The sequence below is a fragment of the Echeneis naucrates genome, chromosome 8 (assembly GCF_900963305.1).
Source record: "Echeneis naucrates chromosome 8, fEcheNa1.1, whole genome shotgun sequence".
Lineage (NCBI taxonomy): Eukaryota > Metazoa > Chordata > Actinopteri > Carangiformes > Echeneidae > Echeneis > Echeneis naucrates.
In genome coordinates this window covers 7,695,550-7,707,485 of record NC_042518.1, presented here as the reverse complement: position 1 = coordinate 7,707,485, position 11,936 = coordinate 7,695,550, and the positions used below count along the sequence as shown (strand labels likewise).

General features: G+C 42.0%; 1 protein-coding gene across 1 annotated transcript in view; it reads right to left on the bottom strand.

Annotated features, from left to right (window-relative positions):
• Positions 1-11,936, bottom strand: part of sdr42e2 (short chain dehydrogenase/reductase family 42E, member 2) — a 20,394-nt gene that overhangs the window by 2,488 nt on the left and 5,970 nt on the right. The window contains exons 3-13 of the mRNA XM_029508016.1: positions 7,008-7,150; positions 4,253-4,667; positions 3,263-3,358; positions 2,875-2,932; positions 2,389-2,507; positions 2,199-2,274; positions 1,265-1,347; positions 671-808; positions 277-342; positions 124-187; positions 1-11 (exon numbers count right to left, since the gene is read on the bottom strand). The exon at positions 1-11 is cut by the window's left edge and continues 63 nt beyond it. Coding sequence (XP_029363876.1) covers positions 1-11; positions 124-187; positions 277-342; positions 671-808; positions 1,265-1,347; positions 2,199-2,274; positions 2,389-2,507; positions 2,875-2,932; positions 3,263-3,358; positions 4,253-4,667; positions 7,008-7,150 — 1,269 coding nt within the window. The remainder of the gene's footprint in view (positions 12-123; positions 188-276; positions 343-670; positions 809-1,264; positions 1,348-2,198; positions 2,275-2,388; positions 2,508-2,874; positions 2,933-3,262; positions 3,359-4,252; positions 4,668-7,007; positions 7,151-11,936) is intronic.

Genomic DNA, 11,936 nt, shown 5'->3' with positions numbered 1-11,936 from the left:
CACCAGGATGGCTTTAAAATAGAGGATAAATATACATATAATACATTTTAGGGACAACTCTGCAAATGTTTAGAGACAATTATAGTATAATGAAGATTATACCACTATGAGAAGGAGAACTACCTGCTGAATAGACCAATGACACAGGCAGATTTATCAATGGCCGGCTGTAGCCCAACTTTTCAAACTGAATAGAAAAAAGTTAAAAGTTAAAACAAAAGTCAACAATTGAAATTGGAATAAGTATATTTTTTCCGGTCGTACCCTTCAACTCACCAAAGGCGTCAGCCACTCAAAGAGGTTGACTGAGACGCCATCATTAATGAAGTAGGCCTGACCGCTCTGTGAAAGGACAGAAATGAGTCTGCTGAAAACAAAACCCAGCAGATATTATTTTAATTAATCTACATAAGGGATCATAATAGATATTTATAACTAATATCATCTTGTCCCATCTGTACAGGAACGAAAAACTGAAACAAAAGCAACCAAGACTTATCTTTTCGTCCCCAGTTTTAACTCTAACCATCTTTAAAGGCCTGATGTAGTTAGGGATTAAATTTAAAGAGATTAAGGAATAGATTTATTCCAGGTGGTTTCATAAATCCAATGAGTCAGATCATGTCAGTCTGAGTCTCAGTTTGTTCTCGTGGTCAGCGGTGTGACTCACAGCAACACAGCTCCTCTTCGGTGTGAGAGCCTCAGCTGCCAGAGTGTGAGCCAGCACCAGGTTGTCTACGTGCACCCAGTTCATCCTGGCCTGGGGGTCCCCGAACCTGAAACTGAACAACCGCCGCTCCACGTTCACCTGAGACAAAGAGGACGGAGGAGAAAAAGTACACAGATTTTCTTGTGTTGTTTGTTTCCAGCCAGAGAAGCTGTTATTTTAAAAATATTGTGTCAGAGCGTTCTAGTTTTCTTCAAATATGACAAGTAAGGGCCGAGTTTGATATTATGCACTGAGACTTTTGAAACACACAATGATGATTATGAACATTTAGTAGTGTTTGTTAACATACTATATTGTGGCCTCTTGGCCGGCAATAAACCCCGAACTGCTGCATCGTGGAGGAAAGACTGGAAGAAAAGGCAGCTGTAACTAGATGCCTGGAGAGTTTCATCAATAATGGAAACGCTTTAGGCTGGTTCACACTCTGCCAGGGAGGCTTCAAAGACTGCAAGATGCGCAGTTTTCCCAGTGCCAACACAAAAAGGAATGAATCTTTATGATAAGAGAGCATTTAAGCTTGTGTCAGTCTCTCACCATCACTCTGTGAAGATGTCTCCTCTCCTCTGGTCCGTAGATGCCGCACGGTCGGAGGACACAAGTTTGCAGCAGCTCTCCTCCTTCACAAAATGCAAAACAAACCTTTACTGAACATTCGTGAGTTTTCTCAAACATGAAGCCACTAAATCAGGCAGAAATGTTGCCTGGAATCAGTGTGAGTGTTTTCGCACAGAAAGGCTCCTCTTCTCTGTGCATCAGAGAAACTGACCACAGTTCTCACGTCAGTCTAGTGTTGCTGTGTACAAGCAGACAGTGGAATATGATAAAATAAAGCACAAACACCAATCAAATATACGTAGAGACTGCAGGTTCATGTATTTGATGTCTTTCCACCAATGCTGATGTGTTTTCATGCCACCACGGCTGTCAGTCTTCCAAACCTAAACCACATCCCCCCTCACAGAGACACGAGCTGCAGGAGACACCTCAGTGCTCTGGGCTTGACTGAATATATAAGATGATGATCACAGATGGGGTGTAGTGTTGCACTGAAGGAGGACGACTGGCCTCCCACCTGTTAATGTAAAGCACGCAGTCCAACAATAAATTATTACAAGGCATTAGAAGATTGCTCGTATTTCTTCCCTGTGTGTGTGCATGTGTGTTGTGACTTCTGCACTCATTGCTACTATTGCGTCCAGCTCTAAATGTGTGTGTGGGTCTGATGACGGAGTAATCACTGGTGTCGCAGCTTGAATTGGACTGCATGCTGAGTTTCCATGGCTACCACCGCCTCACTGTCTTTGACTATTTCAAACAAGCACGCCAGCACATTTTTAGACAGAATCCAAACGACATGTTTGCTGTCACCTGCGATTACACCCTTTTGGTGCAGCCCTGTGATTACACGGCCATCAGACCCACACACACACACACACACACACACACACATATATGGATCATTTCACACCTTTCAGGGAGCATCCGTTAGCTGAGAGGACCATCTGCTCTGCGATCGCCTTAGTTCTGGAGTAGTGGTCAATGTGCTGGAAGATAAACATAAACACGGTTCCACCCCAACGTTTGGAGCCGAATTAGTGAAATCAGCATTTAGAATAATTTTGGGGTGAATACCTAGACCGCTTGTCATTTTCACCTACCACCTCAGGGGCCACGTAGGCCACTGAATCCTCATCACCATCCTCAATCGGTTTCCCCGCAAACACCACATTGATTGTGCTGGTGTACACCAAACGAGGGATGCTCCTCTCCTTACAGACTGAGAGAGAGCAGAAAGTGAGGTGCTGGTACAATAATGGTGCTCGGTCTGTACAGATATCAGTCAGGATTTATCAGATTGGCTGGATATCTTACAGACATAGGGTCGTAGATTATTTTCAAGCAAAATCTGAGTAAAACCTTTGTTTTAAATCCATTTTATTTATATAAATTTGTATCTCAGCATTTAAGCCTCACATTAACCAAAATAATCTTTGGAATATATTGTTGGCTTTGTCATTCATTGGAATCACATTTGAGGGAATCCTTAGTATCTTCAGAGTCCAAATGAGATTTGAAAACTGATAGTTATATCAGTGTGAATAAAAAATGCATGGCGTTGAAGGTGAAAACTGCCGTACACTTACCATTTATAACATTATTCGTCCCTCCAATGTTGACTGACTCTACCTGCTCTTTACGCAGCTGGAGACAAAGAGGACATAAATAATGTTACCTCATAACACTCTTTCTTATACTAGATAATAATAATACCTTTCCCTTTTGGTGCAATAATGATCGGACAGTCGGGTACCTTGAATAGCACCTGACAGAGATTATTTCCATGTCATGTTTCTCTCACACACAAAAAAGAAAGAAATCAACAAGAGAAATAACTGCAGTGAGGTGTGTTTGAGGGTGTGGAGTTAGAGAAAAAAATAGTTAGCAGCCAATGCTGAGATGTAAGAAGGAATCAACATTGGCTCGGGTTCGGGTGTGTCCCTTCACTTTTGTTAGATGATGAGGGGAAATCACCTGTTCTGGTCCACTCATGCCATAAGACGCAGTGTGGAATATACAGTCGACCCCTTCACACACTTTATAAAGGGAGGGATAGTCTCGAATGTCACTCTGAAAAAGGCAGAAGAAGAACATCAGTTAATCACCACTCTGTATGAATGCGATCCATCCATAAGAGAAGGCAGAAAGTGCTCCAGTGATAGTAAGGCATTGAGTTCGACCGTTGTCGTGATTTGTTAGAAATACTTGTGCATTCGCCACACAGCATTAGCTGTGTCAGTTTAAGTGACACAATACATCAATAACTCTCTCATGAAAGGACAGTTATAATTAAGGTAAGTGTGCCATGAGGCTGCAGGTGAAACCTGAATCATTTCTCCGACCTCTCTGACCGAGTCAGCAGCTGGCACTCCGAGCAGATCACTCACCTGTGTCTGTTTCCAACCAGCACGCAGACTGACACTGGTGACGCAAGGTAACACTAGAGTCCATTTTTAAGTCTGTGTGCTCAGTGCAGTGTTGTGCTGAGTATTTCATGTCATTTATGTCCCAAACTAAAACGTGCTGCATTTCACTGAGCTAGATTACACAAGTTTCCATGTAAAAAAGAGAAATATAAAAAAAATTTTACTTGACCAGTGTCAGTCATCAATGTGAATTTCCAGTTTTGTTGATTTTCAAGGTAAGGTTATAAATTCAGACTATTACAATATCTAAGTTAGAACACAAACTAAAGACAGATGGCTGACATTTAGGTGAGATTATTTGTCATGAAAAAACTGAACTAGAATACTAATTAAGGTGAAGCGGAGTCAGCTCATTGAAAATGGATACACCTTTTATTTTCTGTATAATTGTGATATAATATTGACAAGGAGATGCTGTTTGCTGTTTGCTTGTTGTGTTTAAGTAGTATTGGGTGGCATTAAATTATCTAGTACAGAGCAAAGTTATTAAATGAAATCCAGCAGCACAGCAGGGCAGCCTCAGGCCCCTCACCCATACCTGGTAGAAGATTGCTCCATCAGGGACATCACAGGGAGACTTGTTCAGGTCCAAGAGGATGACTGACATCCCCTGACGGGCCAGCTCCCTTCCAAGCCTGAAACCAAAGTATCCCCCTCCTCCCGTCACCAGCACCTTCCCTGTGGAGATGCCCCGATCTGATGCTGCTGCTGCATCCTCCAGTCTGGAGGCCGCACACTCCGGGCTGCTGCAGCTGGCAGCCGTGGCTCCGTTCACCCTGTGTCGGACAGCCACGGCTTGGCTGCAGGCCGAGGCCGGGGCCGGGTGGTTGGCCCACGGCTGGTGGGGGAGGTGGATGTGGTGCCCACCGGCATGCAGGCGACAAAGGGCGACGCTGTGGCACATAGAGCCTCCACGCTCACTCATGTTGGGACCACACAGCTCCATAGATGGCCTGACAGGGCGAAGGACAGGAGATCCCATCAGTACTGAATCATCTGACACACACTCCATTACAAAGGATCAGGCTTGTGATGCCTGTATGATCCCATCAGATGTCTTTTGTATCATATCCACAGTCTGATATGCTCAAAATGCATTAAAGCCAAAAATGAAGCTACAGTTAAAATTATACTTCATTATTAGGCTTGATCTGGTGATTTTAGGACATCTGGAGAATAATCTAACATGAATGAAGATGGATTTTTAAAGTAGCAAGCTTCCACCTAAAATCTTACTGCTCCATTGTAGGGACACTGACCTCATTAGTTATCAAATCACGAGAATCTAAAAGGCCATATTCTTTTCATGTTCAATCCGGATCGCATCTGCATTTTTCTCAGAAACGGGTGAGCCACAGAGACATTTCATAGACGATCTGATCGACATCACGTGTCCTGTATTTACAGGATAATCACTTTAAAGCTCATATCAGTGGACTTACCTCAGTGTTCCCTCGGACCTCCTTCAGTCATACCTGAGCCAGCTGCTCATGAAATAATCCGGACCACAGGTTACAATCCCGCTGCGTCCCTCCTGAGTCGGCCCCTCTCTCACCTTTACCTGGACACACTCCTACCGTAATGTCTGGAGCCAGTGCGCAAATGGCTTTGGCCTGCAAGCGCCCTTTTGACAATTTTACCAAAAAAAAAAGATAACGTCTCATATATTTAGATAATTGTCATAATGGCGTGGGTTGGATGTATGTTCAGTAATAGCTGAACTACCACAGTGATATTTTTTTTTTATTAACACTTCGCAAATTCTTGTTTTTTTAAGTGTTCTTTGACCATTTTCTTGTGATTAAATGGAAACGCTGTCGACATTTCAATCTAATATATACATGAGAAACCCACTTTGGAAAGGGTTTACAAATGAAAACCTGGCAACCCCAAAAATGAATGGTTAATATTAATCGTTTCGGGGTTGCCAGGTTGTAAAACTTTCTGTTTAATTAAACTGCAGGCTCTGAAAAGAGGGCATGAGGTCAAACTAATGTTTCTGTTATATAACTATAATTATCATTAATTATGATACGTGTCATTACCGTTATTATCATTAGGAAACACTGATAAAATGAATTTATGCTTTTTTAGGCCTCATCACTAAGAGCTTAGTGAGGAAGCTGCTTTATACTGCTCATTTAACTAATATCCCCGTGTAAAAATTCAATGATAATACACAATTCTCAGACACAGTGTAACACTGTCCTATTTATTTCAGGTGTAACATTGTAATGTTTTGTGAACGTGGCGTCATTGATCAAAGCTCAAGCGTCAGATGTATCTGTGACGTGACAACAAGCCTGACGAAAAGCAAGAGCAGCAGAAGTCACTTCCTGAGCACAGTGTTTTTGGAGAAGACAGAAATAGATGCATCATGTTTTATTTAGCAGACAACAGAGAGACTGCCAAAGCTGAGCTGACTCATAGATGAACACAGAACGTAATTAAATCGAGGGGACGAGGGCAACTCTTAAGAGAGATCCCAAATGACAGCAGTGAAAGCAATTTGGAGATAAACTGCAATAAAGCTGCCATTTCTTTTAAAACAGTACTTTCACCTTTTGAAGGAGAAGTGCATGATGTGTTGATTTAATTCAGACCTCAGATGATATTTTACCTCATTTGGGTTAAAAGGAAGATCTGGCAGTGTTGGTGCACCACAGTGGAGATCATTTTGTAGAATCTTGTATTTTATTCCTCTGGCTGGAAAAGTGTCACATTGATTTACAGATTTTCTATCTCTTAGAGAAATCCATTCACTTAGCATACACAGGGATCTGAAAATAAATCAAAGTGCCGAAAAAATGAGGCAGATTTGGCACAGATTCTTAGCTATACATCACTACTTTCCATTAAATTTTCTTCAAGGAGATACAGACTCCAGATTATATCAGTGAAGGTGAACAATATTGTGTCATCAACAAAGTTGCTCTAACTGCAATAGTCTTCTTTTTGTATCAGTGTTTTCTATTCTGGTATGGGATACTGTATATATGTTTGGCCTCAACAAAACAACATGAGATGATTAGAAATGAATCTCTTTGCTATTAGCTGAGGCAGAACTTACATATACCTCCTGTAAATAATTTCATTCTTATATTTCCACACCAATTTCAGCCCAACTGCTGAACTTTTTCTCTCCTTGAGATGAGCACTAAAAAGATCACACTCATTTGTTTGCACCTGATTTCAGCACTCAGTATGATAAAATGCTCGGGGAGCTCTCTGATTAAATGCTGTACAGGACGCCCATGAATCACTTCCAGCTGGGAGCCGTCACCTTGTCTGACCTGCTGCAATGGGAGAGGAAGGAGCGCTTCTGCAGCGACAGACCTCTTTTGTCTGTGACCTTGCCAGGCTCTCCTCTGAGGACCGGAAATAGGATGGGCAGCAACTCACTGACGTCCCACAGAAGTGTGGTCATCCTCAGCTGCTGATGGAGAAGCACGAAAAATGGGGAGAATGCGAATGACAATATGAAGCATTTATTCAGAAGAGGCGCCCTTGCCTTAGACTCTTGGTAATTTAACTTGGCCAAATTTAACAATAATGTCTGTGTAAATTTTGACTCTCAAAGTTTATTTTCACTTTAACATCAGATTTTTCGTGCGTGACTGAAATTGCGAGAGTCTTCTATGTGCCCACAGACTTCAAAAATATTATGATTAGGAAAAATTGGATTTCAGGATAAATACAGGACTCACAGTTTATTCCACCAGCTACCTTCACCAGGCAGCTCAGCTAAACAGCATGCTGACATGAAAACCCTCAAGGACAAGAAGTGTTTGATTATTGGCTGATTCAAACAGCAGGGGGAGCCAATAAACCACACTTACAGAACATACACTATGAAAGCACAACACATTATGCTTGCAGGGCAAAAGATTTAGTTTTGTTATGTTGCATTTCTGAGTAAGACTGTTTGAGCCAGCTAGCTTAGAGCCAATATATATGGATAAAGTGAAGAACTTGGGATGAGCCACTTCTCATCATCTAGTAAACACAGAAAGACCCTCAAGCTCTGGATGTTTCTGACCAGTTCAAACAGATATGTAGACTATGATGATATATGAGAGCGTAGGAGTGTTTCCTTCCACTGGCTTAGACTGACTGACTAAAATATAAAAGGTTAATTATGACATTCAATTACGCCAAATAGTATTTCTTTTTTATATTGATTAAAGGGATGTTGTGTTCCTGTACACATGAAAAATGAACTACAGACACACACACACACACTGAAAAGCATTGAGATGGGTTAAGTGAAAAAAAGTGTGTGAAATAGGAACCTGACAGCTAAGAGCAGTTGAAGGAGCTTTTGAGGAAACAGTGAGCGGAAAAAAAAAAACAACAAAAAAAAAAAAAAAAACTGCAGCAAAAAGCGTACACAGACAGACAATACCATTAAAATACTTCCCAAGCAGAAAGCCCACATGGCAGGGCCTCATTCCCAGGTGTGTGGAAAGATTACTTCAGTAAAAGAAGTCTTCTTTTTTCAGTGACGTGCTGAAATTCAGCTGTCAGAAGGAGCAAAACAAGTGCTCGAGAGTGACAACTGAAAACTGAAAACACAGAAACTGAACAAGTAGAAGAGGGGCACTATCAAGAAATGCAGATAAATGTGACAAATTGGCTTTACACATTACAAATAAATGGTCTTTTACCCAATGTCATGCTGTGTTAGGAAATTATGCACGACACACAATTATGTCACAATGAATATTGTATTTGTTAAGTGCATTTTAAGTCATCGAGCTACAGCTTCTAATACTCCAGTAAAAGTTATAGCATGAAAAGAAAAGAAGAGAATAATCACAGCAGACCATTTTTTTGACATGACTAATTGAAGTGGATGAATCATTTCATTTCATGGTCATTTCAGGAAGCAGGAGTTCTGAACTCTCCGTCAGAAGAAAGGCAGATTGATGAGCCAGTGCTCTGAGAGCATTTTAAGCTGAATCAATTAGCGTGGCTTAATGTGTAAAATCCCCAGATCACTTGTGTGATAAAGTGGTACAATGAGAGAAAGACGGCAGCGCAGCAGGTTTATTGTCAGGTCATTCGGTGAAGCTCCAACTGCTTCAGAGATGACTGCACTGTGCTTAAACTCAGCGTGACCTTGAGGGCAAGATCAGCTGATGTCTGAACCCAAACAAGAACAAACTGCTTTGGCACCTTTGTCCTCGTCCTGTATCCTTCTAGCTCTGCCCAGACTGGTCCTCGATAAGCGGGACCTGGCCTGGGGAGGAAGGCTTTAAAATCTCTGCCCTGCATCAGGGAGCCTGCTGGGCAGTCTCATCTTTTGAGTTTTGGGTTGTTGCTTCCTAATTCAATCTTTTATACCCTCAATTTGGCATCTTAGTCATTTGTACATATTTGCGGCGGCAACTGGAGGCTTTTCTGTGGCTTCTTGGTGGGTTTCTGTTTGGCAGCCCTGAGGGCCACCCAAGAGTGGACGATAAATAAATAAATATATTTCCACTCCCTCAGCCGACTTCTAAATTTATTTTGTTAGAACAGAAAGAGAGGCGCTCTTTGATCATCTTCACTTAGCCTCAATGAAGGAAGCAGTGTGTTGCTACCTCAAATGTATACATGTAAATAAATGCAGCAAATGCATTTTTTGGAACCTACCAGCTGATGTGGCTGACAAATGAAGCTTGAAGTTTTCTGTCTCTCTCTGAGATAAAGGAGAAAAATATTGAGCAGGTGACAGACAAGCACATCATTTCTCAGAGAATGAAATTGGAGGCTTGGGACATGATGGCAGTGCTGCTGCTTCAAGGACAGATAAAATGGGGGGGGGGGGGGTGTCCTGTGTGAACTCAGTCTATTCTTGGCCCATCCCTGACTGATGGAGGAAAACAAACATGCAATAGGTTGTTAACAGAGAATATGATGGACACTTTGTGAGAGAGATGAGAACACTTAGGTGAATTAGGTGAATAAATGTAATTTTAACCTCCAAAAACAACAAGGCCTGTCTGATTTTATCCACAGGTTATTTTTTCTTTCGGCTGGTGTTCTACATGATGTTTTGTCAGAATAATTCTCCCTCAACCAGAGTCAATATTTCACAAAACAGAAGGCTGGACAACAGAACAGATGATATTGTTGCAAACAGTTTTACTCTGAGCCCGCAGCTGTTGAGGTCAGAGCTTGACAGGCAATCGATTTCTGTTACCTTTCAATTCATCACTGGGGATCCGAATCAGCTGAGCAGCTGTCCTGATTGACCTCATGGCTGAAAGCAACAGATGGGGAGAGGTGAGCAGTTAACAGCCTCTTAGTCTGTCTGTCTGTATTTTTTCTGCGGCTGGAATTTTTTTCAAATCCATGTTCACACACAAGACAGGGAGAGGACAATTCCAGCCACCTCTCAGGTTATCACTATGTGAGCAACGTCCTCCAGTCATCCCTGACAGAGAGCCATCAGATTGTCGCCGCTGTGATCTCCCTCCTCTGCCATCTGCAACGCATATACAGCCAGGAACAAGATCCTCTCGTCTGAGTTTCCCTGCAGTTTGAAGTGACGTTGAGAACACAGGACAGGAAGCTTTTTCACTCTGCTCTATTCAAACTGGAGTCGTATCATCAATATCTTTCGTTCCCGTCAGCAGTTATTGTTTGTGAAACACAAACAAAAACCGGCCTGTTGTATGTTAAGGGAGGGAGAGGACGTGGAAATGCAGCATATACTTGTTCTATCTATTCAAAGGGATAGCAGTCTTTGTCACTGCATCTGTCAAATGTTTCAGACCAACATATTAATGGTCTCCAGACAATTCGATCTGCTACATGGCCTCACTATTTGATGAGGTGATCATGGAAATGACTAAACAGATATTGGATGGATTTTGGTTCAGTTTGATTTCCACAATTTTTATCTCCCATCACTATGAAGTATGTTTATATTTATGTCTTTATGTCCCAAACATAAGTGTGAGAAGTTCAGTTCTGTAAATTTAAGAACAAGGTAAAAAAAAACCTAACTTAGCAGAAAGACGAAACAGACAGGATCAGCCTGACTCTGACCAAAAGGTAGCAATCCAACTCCTAAAGCTAAACAATTTTCACTTTGCATCTCATTATTTAGTAATTGCACAAACATAAATGTGAAAATGACAGTTTGAATCGTACTGAGTTTACCATCTCTGGCAAGTTTCTGTTTCACCAAATGCTGAACGTAAGCGCTAGGTTGCAGTCCTCTCATATGTTAACTTCTCATTTTTAATTAAGTCCGATGCAGTCCTCCTTTGTAAGCCAGGTGGGGCTACGTTCTCCCAGAGTTTGGGTCATTGTTAGTTAAATATCCCGATAATGCAGGTAGTAAGACGACGTGGTAGTTCTGCGTCATCGCCCATCAGGAGGTCGCTCCTCTCCCAGGAACTGTCTGAGTCTGACTCCCCAAGTGTCCATCTGAGAGTGAGAGTCTGGGGTCAAAGCGAGGGAAGTCAGGTTACAGACTGTTCATGCCATTCCTCTCTGACTGGACAATATAGAAAACAATGACAGTTTCAGATTTACAGCACACAAGAAATTTTTCCTTTCACACTGTCTGTTCTCAATTTTGGTTGCATTGTTGACTCCAGATACAGAAACAAACCTCTCTGCATAAGCCTTCATTATCATACCAATATGTGATTCTGGGACGGAAAAATGCACAATTCACACACACACACACACACACACACACACACACACACACACACACATACATAGTCCTCTCCATCATGCATCACCGACACTGTGCAGGCACAAACAGTTTTCACATGTACCCACGCAATCCCCAATGACTCATCTAAAATAACAAAAGTCGGCATATCAAAATGCACATTAATACCCTCGTGAAAATAAACGGTGGGGCCTAGCAGAAATAAACACTGGTCAGGGGGCTAAGTCTGTGGGCCGTGTGACTGCAGCCTCTCCTGCGGCTCCTACTGATACAAAAACAAAGCAAACACAGCCACATCAAAGGAGGGGAACTTGGTTAGAGAGTAAAGATCTTCAGGATACTCCAAAATAGTCTGATGAATAATGACGCCTTCACTGGGGCCAAATTCATTGGGGCAGGATGAATGACAGAGGCCCAGTGGAGATTTGTCTGATTGGACGCAACTGAATTAAAAGTGGCATCAAGAAAGAAAAAAGTTGGGGAGGATTTCTCTAAATGTTTATTCAACAGGGGTTATCTTCCACCACACAGACAGAATGGTTAG